This window comes from Canis aureus, chromosome 10, assembly GCF_053574225.1.
Source record: "Canis aureus isolate CA01 chromosome 10, VMU_Caureus_v.1.0, whole genome shotgun sequence".
NCBI lineage: Eukaryota > Metazoa > Chordata > Mammalia > Carnivora > Canidae > Canis > Canis aureus.
The window spans coordinates 6,049,377-6,068,660 of NC_135620.1; the positions used below are offsets into that span (position 1 = coordinate 6,049,377).

Sequence of the window (19,284 nt, forward strand, 5' to 3'; positions counted from 1 at the left end):
TACCAAGGATTCTTAGTGGATGCCTATCTTGTCTTTTCAGTGGATAAGAATTTGGGTCTGTATTATGGCAGTTACATTAAACATTAACTCTATCCCAAGCACCAAGGCTGCTGCAGAGTTCTACAATCAAGGGGATGAGGTGGGGCTGGAACTCAGCCACCAAAGTGTACTTGACACACAATATTATACTAGTTCCAGGTGTACAGCATAGGGATTCAACATTATATACATTATGGAGTGATCACCAAAGTAATTCGTTACCAACTGTCACCACATAAGGTTGTTACAGTATTGCTAACTATATTCCCTATGCTGCCCAGTGCCTCCCCATGTCTTATTTATAACTCAAAGTTTGGGGGCACCTGGGTGGCTCAGTGACTGAGCATCTGCCTTTGGCTCAGGGTGTGATCTCGGGGTCCTGGGATCAAGTCCCACATCGGGCTCCCCACATGGAGCCTGCTTCTCCCTCTGCTGTGTCTCTGCTTCTCTCTCTCTCTCTCTCTCTCTCTCTGTGTCTCTCATGAATAAAAAAAAATCTTAAAAAAAAAAAACCTCAAAGTTTGTACCTTTAATTCCCTTTGCCTATTTCATTCACCTCCACTCCCCTTGGGTGTCTCTTCCTAATCAACACAATATTGTTGTTTGCTCACCAAGCTCTGTAGCCCTCTGAGGCTTGTCTGGGACAAGCAGGATGTCTTTTCTAACTCACACAAAAGCATCACATGGGTTAGCTGAGGTCCTGGTGGTGAACATACGTTATAACATGGCTTAGCTCATTTAATCCTCACTTAATTTCTCCAACCCTACAGGGTGGCTCCTGTCATGCCCATTTCACAGCTGAGGCCACTGTCTACTTCTAGATTACCTGTTATTACACAGCCAATAAGTGGTGAAGAAGGAATGGAACCCATCTATGTCTGTGGTACCTAAGCTACTCCAAGATGTCCTGGTGCAAACAAATGAGGAGCTCTGTGGTCCCCAGTGTCTGACCCCACCACATTCACATGGAGTCCCAGTAAGAATAGTTGCCTTATGATCTTCCCAAAGTCCCCACTTGTACCTTTCTCTCGCCTATGCTCCAAAATAAGGATATAAAAATGAAACCAAATAAACCAGAAGACTGTTGTATTAGTTATTCCACTGTGAAATATTACATATAAGAATGCGCATGAAACAAATGTATAGCTTCAGAAGTAAAGTGAATGCTCCTAAAATTACCACCCAGGTCAAGAAATGACCAGCACTTCAAAAGACTCCCCATCCATTCCTTCCCACTCCTAATATCTTCCCTCAACCCTACAGGTAATCCTATCCTTTTATAGTAATCTCTTTATATGTCGACACCCACATATATATCCCCAAACAACATGGTTAAGGCTAGTCAATATCCAATGAGCATCTAATATTCGCTGGGCTCAGTTCTAAGCACTTGGAATAATAGTAATAGAGATCCTTCCCCTCATGGGGTTATGTTCTAGTAAATTTAGGTTGCACGTGTTTTGAACTTGATACAAATGTCATAGGGACATACAGCACTGTATTTCTTTTGCACAACGTTGTGAGGTTCATTTACTTTGTTGTCTGTAGTTGTAGTTAATTTTCATTGGTCTCTGTAATACTCTACTGTACAAGTGTTTCATTATTTATTTACTGTATTACTGGTGAACATCTGGGTTGTTTCCACGGCAATGAGCTTTTAAAAAAAAAAAAAAAACTGGGATCCCTGGGTGGCGCAGCGGTTTGGCGCCTGCCTTTGGCCCAGGGCGCGATCCTGGAGACCCAGGATCGAATCCCACATCGGGCTCCCGGTGCATGGAGCCTGCTTCTCCCTCTGCCTGTGTCTCTGCCCCTCTCTCTCTCTCTCTCTCTCTCTCTTTCTCTGTGTGTGTGTGACTATCATAAATAAATTAAAATAAAATAAAAAATTAAAAAAATTAAAAAAAACGTATTATTTTGGAGACAGAGTGAGCATGTGTGCACGGGGAGAGAGGGGCAGAGGGAGAGAATCTCAAGCAGACTCCCCGCTGAGCAAGGAGCCCAACACAGGGCTCCATCCCAGGCATGACCTAAGCCGAAGGCAGACTCTTGACCAACTTGAGTCAGCCAGGTGCCCCTGTAATGCAGATGTTAATGTGGATGTGGTGATAGCTGTAGCACAGCCTGACTGGGTCTTGGAATTTGCAGAACATCCACTCTATGCCAGACATCATGCCGAGCAAGCTATGAGGGAAACTCATCTCAAGAGGTTCTTCCAGGGTGAATTGTTCATTGGAGCCACACAGCAATCTAAGAGCAACTTTTCACCACCCAATCCCATATACTAGTCTCACTTGAAAAAATAAAATGGTTCAATTACCTGGAAAAAATTTTTCTTTCCTTCAAGCATATTCTGTATTAACATGACACTAAACAACCAACCAACCAACCAAAAAACCACAACACTTACCATCAGAGAACAAACAAAACAGGAGGAAATAATCTTATTTCCTCAATCTACCAAGATCAAAGGAATGCTCATGTCACTGAATAGAGCCTTAGAACTGAGACAAATTCCACTGGGTGGCAGGACTGCAGAGAATCTTCTAAAGAAACTGGGGCTTTGTGAAGGAGAGAGGGATTCTTTTTTTGTGTGTATTTTTTTATTGGAGTTCAATTTGCCAACATATAATACCCAGTGCTCATCCCATCAAGTGCCCCCCTCAGTGCCCATCACCCAGTCACCCCATCCTCCCGCCCACCTCCCCTTCCACTACCCCTTGTTCATTGCCCAGAGTTAGGTGTCTCTCATGTTCTGTCACCCTCACTGATATTTCCCACTCATTTTTTCTCCTTTCCCTTTATTCCCTTTTATATATTTTTTATATTCTCCTTTCCCTTTATTCCCTTTTACATATTTTTTATATTCTCCAAATGAATGAGACCATATAATGTTTGTCCTTCTCCGACTGACTTACTTCACTCAGCATAATACCCTCCAGGTCCATCCGCATTGAAGCAAAGGGTGGGGTATTCGTCATTTCTAATGGCTGAGGAATATTCCATTGTATACCTAGACCACAGCTTCTTTATCCAGTCATCTGTTGATGGACACCGAGAGGGATTATTACTGAGTACTTATGTAGGCATACATTACTTCAAAATCCTACCCATTTTAAGATGAGGAATTTGCCTGGGGAGGGGGGAAGGGGTCATGAACTGCCAAGGTCACCCCGCTAGGAGGCAGCAAAAGCTGTTTGAACTCAAACCTCCCTGGCTCCAGACAGAGCTCCTTACAGGGTACCAGGATCCCCAGATGGTAGCTCCAAAAAGCATGCCAAATGAAAACGTTGCTGACAAAAATCCAGGAGAGCTACTGAGCCAAGATTTAAGTGACACTGATCAGGAGTTAGGGAGGTGGGAAGAATTTACCAGAAGCCATCAGCCCTTTATCTGTGCTATTACAATTTCAGAAGTGGTATAGCAACTTGCTGACAAAATTTTCTGGTGCACTTTGACGAGTGATTGACGACACCAAATGGATCTTCTAGATTATCCCTCTGATGCACTATTGTATCTTTTAAAATATCTGTAATAGGGGCATCTGGGTGGATCTAGTCAGTTAAGCATCCAACTCTTGATCTCAGCTCAGGTCTTGATCTCAGGGTTGTGAAGTCAAGCCTCACATTCAGCCCTGAGTTGGGCTTCACATTGGGCATGGAGCCTACTTTTTAAAAAAGTAAATAAATAAAGGACTTTTAATAGCTTGTCTTTTGATAAGAATTGCCTAGTTGGCAGAGCAAGGGTTAAGAGTCCTGGGAAATTGCACTTTATTTTTGAGGTACCACGGAACGATCCAAATGTCCATATAAGGATCTATACCCGATTCCAACATGAGGGGAGAGGTTCCTCACACATCCAAGCAATTCTCTGGATAACAGCTGGTTGTCCTTCAATTCAACTCAATTCTGACACTACCTACCTGGAGACAGCATCAGATTCTACAGTTCAATGTATTAAAAAAAAAAAAAAAAAGAAAAGACCACAAGCCCAAAATGGTATCACTTAGACCCAAGTTCTCAAACTAGTGCTTGATATATAATCAAATTGCATTTGACTCTCTCCCAGAAATGTAGCCTTAACAGATCAGTCAGGAATCTTTTCATTAGCACCAAGTCTGCCACTTGGGCTCTCTCCATCCCCCACAAAGAAAGGGTCATCTGCAGGGCCAGAACCCCTGCTGTTCCCCCTAGAAAGCAGCCTCACCTAGAACATTCCTTTTCTTTAGCCAATAATTCCCTTGCCTCGTGGTCCTTCCATTAAAAACTTCCATTTTATACAACTCCTTAGAGCTCTCCTCTATGTGCTGGATGGGATGTGGCCTGACTCATGAGTCATTCCATAAAGCCAACTAGATCTCCAAATTTACTTGGTTGCATTTCAGAAACCAATCACAAGTCCAGGTAATTATCTGTGTTTCTGATCCACTATACATCAGAGGGTCCCATGACCCCCTCCCCTACCCCCTTGGGATAGATGAGTTTGCTAGAGCAGCTCATGGAACTTAGAGAAGCATTTTACCTACTGGGTCACCAAAAGATACAAAAAGATATAACTCAGGAACAGCTAGGTGGAGGTGATGCATAGAGCAACATATAGGGGAAGGGACACAGAGCTTATATGCCCTATGAGCATGCCACTCTCCCCAAATTTCCACATGTTCACCAACTCAGAAGCTCTCCAACTCTTCCTTTTGGGTTCTTATGAAATCTTCATTATGTAGGTATGTTTGATTAAATCACTGGCCACTGGTGACTTAATTCAATGTCCAGCCCCTCTGCTTTCTCTAGAGGTGAGGTGGGGAGGGGCTGAAAGTTCCAACCCTCTAATTACATGGCTGGGTCCACCAGCAACCACCCTCTATCCTCAGGTGCTAGTGCAAAGTCACCCCATTAACCTAACAGAGGGCATCTTTGTCACAATCTTCCCTTAGGAAGTTCCAAGGGTTGTTAGGAGCTCCATGCCAAGAACAAGGACAAAGACCAAATGTGTATTTATTAGGAAACACAATGAAACACTATGGAATGTTGGCAGTTGTATAAATGGGGTTGGGTATCAGGGGTCTAGGCTGGAGGAGACAAACCATGGAACCATTGGCAAATAGGTGGTTACTGAGGTTGTGTGCAAAGACGAGAAGATCTAAGGAATAGGATAATGTGCATTAAAGTTCCATTATGTCGGTAATGTCAATTAACAGACTGGAATTGCAAAATCCTGAAACCCTAACAGCAAATAAAGATGGTCTAAAATTATTCAAAATTCTCTCCCAGAATGTCAGTACGAGGGGGGGGAATGCAATGATCTAAATTCTCAATGATCTAAATTCTCTAACCTTTCTCTAAAGATTTAGCTCATCTGTGTATAAGAGATCCAATCTGTAACATATGTCCTCACACTGGCAATCCAAGCTCCCTAGTAAAGACCAGGATGGCCAGCCTAATTTCAGTTGCTATTTTTACAGCACATGTAGATACCTAGTGTTTTAGTCTGGGCTTCTTTTCCATCTTGCACTCACTTCTTCTATTAATGCACAAGCAGATTCCCCAGATGTCCAGGTCCAAATGAATAGTAGCCACCTGAATGCCAAAGGTAGCCCAACGTCCTTATATCACAGGGAACCTAGATTGGAAAGACTTAGAAAAATAGCCAGTTGGAGAACAAACTGGGAAGGCGAGTAGGGGGATGGATCAAACAGGTGATGGGTATTAAGGAGGGTACTTGTGATGAGCACTGGGTGTTCCATGTAAGTGATGAATCACTAAATTTTGTTTCTGAAACCAGTATTACATGATATATTAACCAACTACAATTTAAATAATTTTTTAAAAGGTCAATTGGGTAGAAAAGGTCAATATCATGGATCACCATAACCTAAGAATATTAAAGCCCACAAATTAAGCCTAGGTCAGTGAGTTACATTCCTAGATTAATTGGGAACTGACATAATTGACACAAATAATTGAACTTCATTTATCTTCATCCTCAAAACATTTTGGACTAGGGCTCCTCCCTGGCTCAGCTCAAAGAGCATATGACTCTTGATCTTGGGGTTCTGTGTTTGAGCCCCATGTTGGCTGTAGAGATTACTTAAAAACAAAATCTTAAAGTTTTTTGGACCATGTTCAACGTGTTTCCATAAATAACCTTTTGAGTATCAAGTAATGTTTAGTTGTCAAACTACATACAAATGAACTGTGGATCAGTTGGAAACCTGAAGAGGGGTTATTGCATCTTTGGGTTGAATTAAAATGCATGAAGCAAAGAATTTTGCAGGGGGAGGAGTTTTCTCAAATAGAGCTCCGATGAGACTATTTGAGACAGGCAAGCTGAAGGGGCTCCACTTAAGAAAGGCTCCATCTCCGCTATTTTTCTGCAAGACCAATTTACTCATGATCCATATTTTGCCTCTGAATCAGCCAAAGAAGCTATGTTCCAATTCAAGGGGGAATCAAGAAAGTTAATGGTGGTCTGAGTTTTGTCCAAGGCCCCAAGCACCTGGTCATATCTCACTAGAGCCAGATCCCAAACATGTTCCAGGACATTAGCTTCAAACAAACCTTGGCTGATGCTACCATCAGGACTCCTTACCTCAGGTAATTCATGGAGTAACACCTACTATTCACCTGAGCTCACCTGTGATCAGGCCTTACCCTCAATTCCTAAAGGAATACATTCTCTAGGCCCTTTTCTAAGGAAGCCCCTCACCCCAAGCAATGATAACTTATTCTTCTCTTGGTTTAGTTCAAGATTAAAAGTCTCCCAGACACTCTCCCTATTCTTTCTCATCACGCTACTCAATAAACTGTTTTCACTTTCTCTGAGTCCCGTTTGTGTTCTGTCCTGGGTGAAGTCAAGGACACTCTTGGCTGGTCCTGCGGGACCCTCCCCTCCGTCCCCAGCCTGCCTGCATCAGATTCACACAATAAAATCTTGAAAGCTTCAGGAGCACCTGGGGGGCTCAGTGGTTGAGCGAATGCCTTCAGCTCAGGGCGTGATCCCGGGGTCCTGGGATGAAGTCCCGTATGGGGCTCCCTGCGAGGAGCCTGCTTCTCCCTCTACCTATGTCTCTGCCTCTCTGTGTCTCTCATGAATAAATAAAATCTTAAAAGAAAGAAAAGAAAAAAAAGAAAGAAAAGAAAGCAAGCGAGCAAGCTTCAACCACCTCCATTTAGACCTCAAACTTTCTAATCAATCAAGTTCAGGGGATCCCTGGGTGGCTCAGCGGTTTGGAGCATACTTTTGGCCCAGGGTGCGATCCTGGAGTCCCGGGATCGAGTCCCGCATCGGGCTCCCAGCATGGAGCCTGCTTCTCCCTCTGCCTGTGTCTCTGCCTCTCTCTCTCTCTCTCTCTCTCTCTGTGACTATCATAAATAAATAAAAATTAAAAAAAAAAAAAAGGACCACCAGTCAGGATCAAGTGAATTCTACTCATATTCTGCAAGACATATGCTGAGATTGGCTAGTTTCAGGCCAAAGGGCTCTATAACCTCTGCCTAAACTATAACACAGTCTCTGGGGAGTTTCGTTTAAATGTTTGCCTAAATGCCCAAGCTTTCAAAACTTCATTAAAAGATAATTCGGGCCTTACTTCTAAACCTCAGGAGGCCTACCTCAGGCGACGGTTCCCATTCCAGTTGAGCTGGCTTCATTTTCACTGCAAACTAATTCTGCTCCAGGGCCTCCCTTCCCAGATCCAACAGGCTTTCCGAAGCCCAGCTAAGGTGTCCTCTGAGCCCGGGACAGCAGCACTGAGTCACCTGGAGCTGGTTAGCAATGTAGATGCTTCAGTCCCAATCAGCCCTACTCAGTTAAAATCTGCATTTTAACCAGATCTCCAGGTGAGCCACATGCATTGAACCCGTGCTACTGCTTTTTAATTACGAAGTCCATCCACAGCTCCTGGAGCTCTGGAGAAATCTATCCCAAACCAAGTTTCCCTGAGAAGCTGATGCTTGACATAAGCTACCTAAGACCTCTTCCTCTACGCTTTTTGAGCACTAACTCCTTGTTATGTAATAGCAAAGAAACAAGCTTGGGCCACAGGATCTCAGTCTCTCGGAATCTAGATTTAACTTGTATCTGTCTGAATTACACCTCAAGTGATTCATGTAGCTCTTTAGTTTGGCTTCGGGCATTAGGAACAAATGACAGCAGTTGTTCACGGTACTTAGGATTCCCCAAATCAATTGTGTATTTGAAGATATTCTGATCATTCCTAAAACATATCTATGGAGTTAAATACCATTTTCAGAAATGCTACAGAAAAGCAAAATGTGGGGACCCTGGGTGGCTCAGTGGTTGAGCATCTGCCTTTGGCTCAGCTCCTGATCCCCGGGTCCTGGTGATGAGGAACAGAGAGCTACCTGAGGACAAAACACAAGGTGACACCCCACAAATGACACCCCTCTCCCCCCTGCCGTGGGATATGTGTGATATTCCTCAGGAAGTTTCCAAGTGTCTTAATGTTAATGCCTTGCTAGAGGGAAAAACAACCGTAACTTGACAATGGCAAGGCCTCCAAGTATCTTGTAGGTCCTCTTTGGCACATAAAAGTTCTTTTAAAAACCTCGCACCTTGATGTTTCTAGCAGCAATGTCCACAATAGCCAAACTGTGGAAGGAGCCTCGGTGTCCATCGACAGATGAATGGATAAAGAAGCTGTGGTCTATGTATACAATGGAATATTCTTCAGCCATTAGAAACGACAAATACCCACCATTTGCTTCCACGTGGATGGACCTGGAGGGTATTATGCTGAGTGAAGTGAGTCAATCGGAGAAGGACAATCATTATATGGTCTCATTCATTTGGGAAATATAAAAAATAGGAAAGGGAATAAAGGGAAAGGAGAGAAAATATCAGTGAGGGTGACAAAACATGAGAGACTCCTAACTCTGGGCAATGAACAAGGGGTAGTGGAAAGGGAGGTGGGCGGGGGGTTTGGGGTGACTGGGTGATGGGCACTGAGGGGGGCACTTGGCGGGATAAGCACTGGGTGTTATGCTATATGTTGGCAAATTGAATTTCAATTAAAAAAATTAAAAATAAAATAAAAACCTCCCTTTTTTCTTTCCCCTGCTGCCAAGTAAATAATCAGCCACCCCGCACAACCCTGGTGCAGCAGCTCTTCCTGCCCCCGGGTCCTGTCCCCGGGCTTTAATAAAACCACCATTTTGCACCAAGATATCTCAAGAATTCTTTCTCGGTCATCGGCTCCGGACCTCACCCCACCAAGCCTCACCTGCACTCCAAAGCTTCATCACTGGCATAGAGCCCCGAGCTGGGCTCCTCCTCAGCGGGGAGTCCGCTTCTCCCTCTGCCCTCCCCTGACTTGTGCAGGCTCTCTCTTTCTTGTTCTCTCTCTCTCTCTCTCTCTCAAATAAATAGTCTTTTTAAAAAATAAATCAATCAAGTAAAATCACACAGGTATTAAATGATAAACCTCACAGAGGAATCCAAAGCAAAACTCCACACCAACCACTACCAACCATGCCCGTGTTCACAGCCTCAAACAGGCAGTAAATGCTGTGAGAATTCCTGCTGTCAAATATAAAACAAATCTCTAACTTTGCCTAACAGGGTAGCACGCCCACTTATTTCTTCTCCCTGCCTCCAAATCTATAAAGTACTACGAGATCATTGTTTAGACACGTACTAGAATGTACTGACCTCTACAGTATTTTATAAATGTCTTTAGGCTTCCTTATCACCCGATAATTTTAAGGCATTTTAGGTATGCTTATGAAGGAATTCAAATGTCACGTGTTAGGGGCACCTGGCTGGCTCAGCGGTTGAGCATCTGCCTTCAGCTCAGGGCATGATCCCGGGGTCCTGGGATCGAGTCCCACGTCAGGCTCCCTGCATGGAGCCTGCTTCTGTGTCTGTGTCTCTGCCTCTCTCTCTCTGTCTCTCATGAATAAATAAAATCTTAAATAAATAAAATCTTTAAAAAAAGATCAAAATGGGGGAAACAAATGCAGGTGTGATAAAGAACCTTAAAACTCTCAAATGTTATCACAAATTGAATCCACTCACCATATACAATAAAAGTCCAAGTTATAAGTGATTTTTGAAGAAAGTATCTTCTGCCAAGCACAAGGTACATATACACATTATAACTCCATCGTTTAAAAAAAAAAAACCAAAACTTATTTTCCCTTAGAGTCAAGATGTTATAAAATGAAAACCTGGAGAAAATAATTTTATGGATCCATCATTCCAAAGATACTTTTCCTAGTTTCAAGATGGCAATGCCCTATCTGCTTCTTCCTCTTGAAAATCATCCCTCCCCTACCCCAAAAAAGAAAATCAACAAAAATACACAGCAAACTCAAAAGCCAACTCTAACTTCAGGGCCACCAGTAGGTAGGTATACCAGTTAGCTATGATGACAGGGGGGAGAGCAGATGGAGAGATTGCAAATGACCTGGTGAAGGAAGGTCAAATCTGAAAGCTTGCATTGGGAGAAACCCGTTATCCACGTAGATCCCCAGAAAGGCTCAAGAATGGCAGGGACAGGGCACCTGGGTGGCTCAGTGGGTTAAGCATCTATCTGCCTTGGGCTCAGGACATGATCTCAGGGCCCTGAGATCCAGCCCCGCATAGGGCTCTGTGCTCAGCAGGGAGTCTGCTTTCCTAGTGCTCACCTGCAGGCCCCACATACAGAAGGCAGAAGACAGTCCTAGAGCTGGAAACCAGGAGAGGTTCAAAGTGCTGGGATGCAGCAATGATAAAAACTGGATACAACTCCTGTTCTGGTGGAGCTAATATTTTTGAGGATGTAAACAAAAGTGAAACGTCTAGGTACAGGGAATGGGGAGTATGCTGTGTTGCAGGGGGCAGGGGAGGACAAAATTTAAAGAGTACTTAAGGTTCTCACTACGGTGACATTCAAAAAAAGATCAAGGTGAAGGATTGTGTGGATATCTGAAACGGTGGGAATTTGCAAAAGGTTCATGCTGATTTTGTGATTGAGAAAAAGTAAAATGGTGCATTGGCTTGAGAGACGCATGATTGGTGCTCGCCCATAACTGGTGGTCTCCTGCCTGCGCATCTGAAGGAAACAAGCTTCTCACTCCCATGCCTGCCGGTTTTAGCACCATGCAATTAGTTCTAGCTAATGGAACATGAATGCAAATGATGTGCTGGGGCATTAGTAGCTGTTGGGGGCTTTCCAGTGTCTTCAGTTTCTAAGAACTCTGTAAACCAGCAATGTTAGATGGCATCACAGCGTGAAGGTAGCCTGCCCCTGCATTGCCAGGGGAGGAAAGGGTTGCTGATACACAGTTAATTTTGTGAGAGCAAAAAAACATTTTGGTTAAGACTAGAGGTCTCAGGGTTTCTTAGGAGGATTTATTTATCCAGCTAATACACGGCCTAAGAGGGACGCCCGGGTGTCAGCTGTTGAGTATCTGCCTTTGGCCCAAATTGTAATCCCGGGGTCCTGGGATTGAGTCCCACATCAGGCTCCCTGCAAGGAGCCTGCTTCTCCCTCTATGTCTCTGCCTTTCTATGCTTCTCAATAATGAATCTTTAAAAGAAAAAAAATACATGGCCTGAGGGAGGAGACCAGGTGAGAAGGTACTATTACAGGGATCACATGAGAATGGTGGTGGTACAGAAGATGGGGGACAAAGTGGACTCTGGATAGTCTCAAAGTTGAGGCAATGGGCTGTTTGAAGGTTACTATACGGAGTAGTTAACCCCTTTCCCACACCTCAGCTCCCACTTCCCAGCTCCTTGCAGCTGCATTACCAGTTACCCTTCCTCCAACCTCTCCTGCCCACCTGGCCTGCCACCACCACCAGTCCCTACCAGAGAAGACAGGAGGTGGAGCTTCTGAAGAAAACTGGAGAAGTGACTCAGGGATGATGTAGAGATCTCCCAGGTAATGGTTTTCTAAGTCTTCATTTCTGTGTTTTTTAAAAAAAATTTTAATTTCTTCCCGAGACACACAAAGAGAGAGGCAGAGGCATAGGCAGAGGGAGAAGCAGGCTCCCTGTGGGGAGCCCCATGTGGGACTCAATCCCAGAACCCCAGAATCACACCCTGAGCTGAAGGCAGATGCTCCACCACGAGCCACCCATGTGCGTTTGCAGAACATTGTAAATACCTTTAAGCAGTCAGCACAATGGCCAATAGCCTTTTGCCCCCTTCAAATACACCAAGCTCCTTCCCAATTGCACCAGCTGTTCTCTATTGAAGCTACCCCTAGAACCTCCACCAGATGCCTGCTTCCCCCTTCTCCACCCCAGGAGGATGAGCTGTCCCATCCCCCCCCCCCCCCCACACACACACACACATCTGCATCCCTAGAGAGCCCTGGCTGAGTGGCTTCCAGTAGCATTTGGTCAATAGGCAGCACCAACAGATCCAACAAAGGGATTTCTGACTCCTTATCCTGGCGCTGCATCTCAGGGATTAGCTGCCTCCCACAGTGAGCCCAGCTCCCAGCAAGGAAGCCTTCCTTAATGTCTCTTTCTCCCCCAACATCTAGGAACATGATCTCCCCTGGCCATCCTTGCTCTGGAGGCAGTCATGGCTTCTGGCTGTGGGTAGTCTTACCAAGGCCTCACCATTACTTGTTCTTCAAGGTGGCTCACATCTCTAAGTAACCCTCTCATTAATATTTCAACTGAACCCTCCAGGCCAAATGCTATTTCCTGCCCCAACTCTGACCAGTTCGCCATCTCCAAGCCTTTTTAGGCAACTTGTTCTCTCTACCCAGCACACGCTTCACTCAGCTCTTTGTACAGCCAGCTCCTTCCAGTGGTGTCAAACTTCTAGTGCCTCCTCAGAAGGGCTTCCCTAACCAGAGTCTACCAGAGCCCATTCTTCCAACACTCTCTAGCACTTTCCACTTCCTCCAAAGGAAGCTCCTAAGAGCAGGAACTTGGGTGGGCAGTCTTGTTCACCTTGTATCCAGTATACCACACAAAACAGCAGGAGTTTTTGTAAATAAAGGAACTGGGTTCCAAATCAAACTTAACTAAATTCCTTCAAGTTTATTTGTGAAAGGCAAGAGAGTCCCCAGAAAAATGTCAGTTCTCAGGATGTTAGTTGCAATAAGCACGTGAAGATCCTTTAAAAGGAATGCACACCTGCCTTGTAGAACAATTTCTTCAGCGTATTCTTGCCTTTAACAGTTCTCCACTTTTTGTAGCAATGCCACGATCAGTGATATTCCCACACGGGACACACTCCTGGGGTCTAATCAGATGACGACCTAGAGTGTTTTCAATGCCTCGGAGATAGCTCTGATTCCTACTACTCTCCAGAAAGCAACTGCAAATATGAGAATTAAGTTATTATACAGTAACACAGGAATAGCCTGGAGCTGATTTTTTCTAAAAATTAAGACCCATCAAGCACAAATAACATTTAATTGCAACACACAACCACCAGAGCCCAAAGGCCCAAGAGTATGAATGTGACCTAAAGGAAAACTCATCTGATCAAAAATCTGATTACGGAGCAGAAAAGGAATAGGAGACAATCTGATCAATTAGCTGAAGTAAATGAATTTTCATGTTAAGCTTTTCTAATGATCACTTCGACAAGAATTAGAGCTAAATACATGCCCCAAATAATTTTACGTAAAATCTTAGCTCTAAGTTAATATATTCAGCTAAACACGTCTTATCAATGATTTTATTTCCATTTTCCACATAAATATACTGAGAATTCCCAGAATGCAGCTCAATAATTACATGTATTTCAATTTTTATTAAAAATGAAAGAAATCCAGGAGAATTATTTCTATACAACTATACAATGTTTTACGTGCCTTCCCTATTCCTATTAAAGCTTTATGTTTCAAATGTCTACATGATATGTGCTTACACAGGCTTGAGATTCAAACTTTATCACACACATGACATTAGCAGCCTTAATGCACAATCACCCACATAACACAGTGTATGTGTTTAGTTCAGCCTGTCATAAAGTGCTATTCATTGGTGGGAAAGTAACAAAGCCTACTCAATACCGAACTTCACCACAGTATTTCCTACTTGAGTTGGGGGAAGAAAAGCTAATTTGATGCTACTAGCCTAAGTAATAGATTTCCATTTAAAAATACATATGAAAAACAAATAAGGAAACCAAATAAGGCCTGAGGTTTTGGTTGGTCTATCAAAACAGATCAAAAGCATTTCAAAATCATTAGTGCTATGATATATAAAAGTCTAGTTTCTGAACGTTTTAATGTCCAAAAAATGAGCAGTCTAAATAAAAACCATCTAAGTTAAAGACACCTTTCAAAAATGAATGTAAAATTTCAATTAAAATATTAATTCTGCAAATCAGAACTTTTAAAAGGGTACAGTCCTATGATTTTTGTTATTATTCCTCAACAACTAGATTTGTATTTTACTTACTTTTACAAAAGCTTATTACCAATGGACCACAGAAAATAACATCCAATGACCAGTTACTCTACATTTTAGAATAATTTAATGACATTAAAGATATATCATGAACTTTCCAAACATGTAAACATAAAACAGGACAATCTGATATATAATAATGGTGCCAAAAAATGAAAATCATAGGACACGATAAGAGAGCAAAAGAACAACTATGCCAAATATCAGTGTATCTTCACTACTATTTGTGAAAAATAAATTATTTGGTATTTTCATTGAGTAAGTAGCTCAGATATTTTCACTGAGTAAGAAAAACTGAAGAGAAATTTTAATGAAGTGAGAAGTTTTGTGTGTTAGCCAAGAACTTTTGTGTTTCCTGCCAAAAACAAAAACAAAAACAAAAACAAAACCATGTTCAACTACACATGCAGGAATGGGCATCACAGCTAAGGAAACTCTTAAAAATATCCTTAAAAATACAATTTGTAGTCTTAAAAGAAAAAAAAAACAATATTCATTTCCCAGGGAATATACTCTGAATCTCAGTTATACACCTCAAAATACATAATTCTCCATTTAAATATACTACCGTTTCTCTGGTCTTTTTACCTATCTCTAACTTGTTTTCCTATGAAAAACATATGCAAGACACAAGGCTAAGTACTAATTTCTATCCATAAGGCATCTAAAAAATATCTTTTTTTAAAGACAAACATGATACAAAATGAAAAACCAAACACAACACAAAAACATAATAATAAATACTTTTGAATCCCTTCCCCGCCCTCAAAAAGAAATGTGCCTATCAGCAACATGGCTGACATAAATAAATTAGATTTCCTGTTCATAAAAAAAAGAAAGACAATCCAGTTACAGTCAACCAGGAGAGTGTCTTGACTCCCATGGCTTGTGAAAGGCAGGACAATGACACGGAAAAGGCAAAACTGTTTAGGGTTTCTGATTTAAGAAGAAACACACACACAAACAAGTGTGGTCACAGACTACTTAGATGATATGTAATTAGTTACGAAGGTTACACCAAGGCATTATTCTGCTCCTCTCTTCCACCCTAAGTCACATCAGATGCTTAATCTACATGTGCTCTTGGTATTCTAGATACTTTGCCGTGATGGGTTCCTCAAGTTGAATTCCTCCACTGCCCATTAATGCAAATGCTGGGTACATTGTGTGCGAACAGTCCACCTGACGCTCATAAAGGCATTTCATGTGATCCATGTCATAGAAAGCCACTCTGCCTTTATCATAGTCAAGGAAAATCCCTATACTTGTTGGCATGGGAAGAACCCTATTCTCAGGTTCATTGGCAGAAGTGGCTGACTTGGGTATGAAAAACTTCTTCATGCCTATGGTGACCAGAGTGAACGGCTGGGAAGAATCAAAGCAGGCATCTTCACTTCCGCTGTCATGGCCGCTGTCTTGCTCATATCTAGAACACAATACACAAAGCAGTCTTAGCTGTGTCGTCATCCACAAAGCATTTTCATGAGATAATACACATTGCTTTGAAATTAGACTGTGTGTCAAAAACTCTCTATTAAAACACAAATCAATTAAAAACATCTGGACTATGCATTGCCATTTAGAAATTATACCAGAGACTCAGACCCAAATTTCCTGTCATGAAATATCATAAAACATCTCTATATACATGCAGATAAGAAAAATAATAAAAACCTATAAAATAATTCAAGACTCTGGCCTATCAAAAATGAACTAGGGGAGGGATGCCTGGCTGGCTCAGGCCGTGGAGCACTGGACTGTTGGTCTTGGAGTAATGAGTTCAAGCCCCACATTGGGAGTAGAGATTCTTTAAAATAAAATAGATAATAATAAAATGGGGGGAGAAAACTGAAGGGAACTGTCACAGATTAAATTAAATGTGTGCCCTAATGCAAGGAATTACCAACTTAGAGTGAAATACAAAACAATGCAGGAGAAAAAGTCATATTTCATGGTCCTAAAGACCCTATTTCTGGATTGGGATTTCTACATGGATCTAGGTAAGCAAGCAGGAAGGTTTCTTTCCCAATATCATACAACAGTAGCAGCTTATATAAATTTTTGATACAAAGGTTCTTCCATTTTCTTCTTATGCATAGTTTACTTTTTATATATTTGTAATTATACTAAATCAATGCTTTTATTTATTTTTTTTAATCTTATTTTTATTTTATTTTTTTTAATTTTTATTTATTTATGATAGTCACAGAGAGAGAGAGAGAGAGAGGCAGAGACACAGGCAGAGGGAGAAGCAGGCTCCATGCACCGGGAGCCCGACGTGGGATTCGATTCCGGGTCTCCAGGATCGCGCTCTGGGCCAAAGGCAGGTGCCAAACCGCTGCGCCACCCAGGGGTCCCTAAATCAATGCTTTTAATTGGGTTTTCTCACTTCTAATATTTTTTCTCACTTCTGGTATTTCCGATGTTACAAGCTCTTTAAAACATTATTAATACTAATATTCTATCAATATTCTAGGCCTGTGGTACTATGTTTAATTAACCATGTCCTGGTTACAATTTCTCACACTTGTGCCAAAAGCTTTTTCTATCAACTCAGATGATTAACTGGGGATTCTGTTCACACCAGGGGTCAAACATTATCTACGTGGGCCAGTAGACCTTATACCATCTAAAACAACAAAACCATATGAACTCAGTCAAATTTACCAATCTCTTAAGAAACTGGAATTCTTTGATGTGGAAACCTGTTTACCATGACCCAATTTTATCAAGTACTTACAGGGGCGTTTAAAGAAATTGTGTCCCATAACACAAGAACAAATTCTTATCAATTCTGAACTATGCGGGGGCATCTGGATGGCTCAGTGGTTGAACTTCTGCCTTCAGCTTAGGATATGACCCTAGAGTCCCAGGATCGAGTCCCACATTGGGTTCCCCGCAGGGAGCCTGCTTTTCCCTCTGCCTGTATCTCTGCCTCTCTCTCTGTGCCTCTCATGATTAAATAGATAAAATCTTTAAAAAATTCTGAACTATGGCAACTAGAAGCACTTCACCATCCATGTGAGTAATTCTTATTACAGAATTAAGGTAACTGATACAAGAAACTTTGAAAATTTAAAACAGCAAGGCACAGTCAAGAGGTATCCAAAACAGGCTCAGTTCATCATGGCACCAGAAATTAACCACTAAGTCTCATTAGTCACCGTGGGAATGTAAGCCAACCTGGCACGCCCAGAGCACCTGACTCTAAGGAATGCACTCCAACTGCAATAAGTAAACCCAAGTGGATTTCCGGTCTTGCTAAACACAGATATTTACTTTTATTGTATTTTTTAAATTTTATTTATTTATTTGTGAGAGACCAGGAGAAACAGGCTCCATGCAAGGAGCCCCATACGGGACTAGATCTCAGGACTCTGGGATCACGCCCTGAGCCAAAAGCAGACGCTCAACTGCTGAGCCACCAAGGCAATCCCAGATATTTACTTTTAAAAGAATCATCGAATTCTAGATCAGTACAAGAACCTACCTTGGACTAACTGCATCCCGGGGAGACCGGAGCCACTCCTGTAGCTTATCACTGGAAGCAACTCCTGCTTTTACCAGGTACGAATACGGCTCCACACGGAAGGCCCAGAAGTGCTTCCCCTTGGTAATCCCAACGTCTCCAATGATATAGTCCAAGCTTGTGTAATAACCCACTTGGATTCGCTCCGCAGCGAGCAGGAGATTAAACCCGGCTCTGCTCTCCACGCGGTCTCTCTTCAGGTTCAGCAAGAGGTGTTCATTATTATAGCCACATTTCTCATCAAAGAGGAAACTGAAAACTGTAAAGAGACCTTAAAATTAGCCTGATCACTACGTAATTGCATTTCTGTAATTGGTGGTTAACACGATCGGGCTCTGAACCAGAAATGTCTGAAAAAGCTGTGAAGAGGCATGTTTCACAATACCCTCGACAAACTGTGACAAACCAAATCCCTGACTGAGAAATCACTTCCAATAGATTCTCTCTACCTGAACGTCCTCAGAAATATCAAAAGGCAGAAGGAAGTATTTTAAGCATATGAGAAAACCAATGAGTGTGGTTCCTTGCAACAGTTACAGATCTCTTCTAAATATTTTACAAGTGGATCTGTCCCTTTTCTCCTTAAAACGAGGGGTTGTACATTTTCATAATTATCAATACATTTTCCTAAACATGTATTCCACATTTTATAAATTTGGAAAACATGAGCAATTGTGATAGAGGCTTTTCCTTATCCATCAACATGGCAGACATGAGACATGGTGCATGGTATTTTAAAAAGGCAAAAGTTTTGGGGTTAGAGAGATGAGTTTTAATTCCTGCTCAAGGATTTAAATGAAGTTTTTTTTTAAGATTTTATTTATTTACTTGACAGAGAAAAAGTGAGCATGAGCAGGGGAAGAGGCAAGCAGAGGGAGAGGGAGAAAAAGATGCCCCAGTGAGGAGGGAGTCCAATGCAGGGCTCGACCCCAGGACCCTGGGAATCACGACCTGAGCCAAAGGCAGACACTTAACCCACTAAGCCACACAGGCGCCCCTTAAATGGAGTTTAACAGAACTTTCAATTTCTTCAACCACAGATTGGACATAATGCCACTCTCCTGAGTCTCTATCAACTCATATCCATTAAGCAAGGACATTGGCTGTTAGCCCCAAAGTGGAAACAATTCAAAAGTCCATCAACACATGAATAGATAAATCCAAACAGTAGAATAGTATTCAGCCTAAAAAGGCAAGAAATTCTGGTTCATGCTTCAACATGGTTGAAGCTCCAAATATGCCAGGCACAGAAGGATTATTAGATCCACTTCTATGAGGTACAGACAATGAAGAATTATTATCAATCCACTTCTATGAGGTACAGGCAACTCA

General features: G+C 42.3%; 1 protein-coding gene across 2 annotated transcripts in view; it reads right to left on the bottom strand.

Annotated features, from left to right (window-relative positions):
• Window positions 1–15,391: 15,391 nt before the first annotated feature.
• Window positions 15,392–19,284, bottom strand: part of TRIM36 (tripartite motif containing 36) — a 34,124-nt gene continuing 30,231 nt past the window's right edge. For both annotated transcript variants that reach the window (XM_077911249.1, XM_077911251.1), the window contains exons 9-10: window positions 17,914–18,211; window positions 15,392–15,849 (exon numbers count right to left, since the gene is read on the bottom strand). In XM_077911249.1, the coding sequence (XP_077767375.1) occupies window positions 15,495–15,849; window positions 17,914–18,211 (653 nt within the window). In that variant the 3' untranslated portion in view covers window positions 15,392–15,494. The remainder of the gene's footprint in view (window positions 15,850–17,913; window positions 18,212–19,284) is intronic.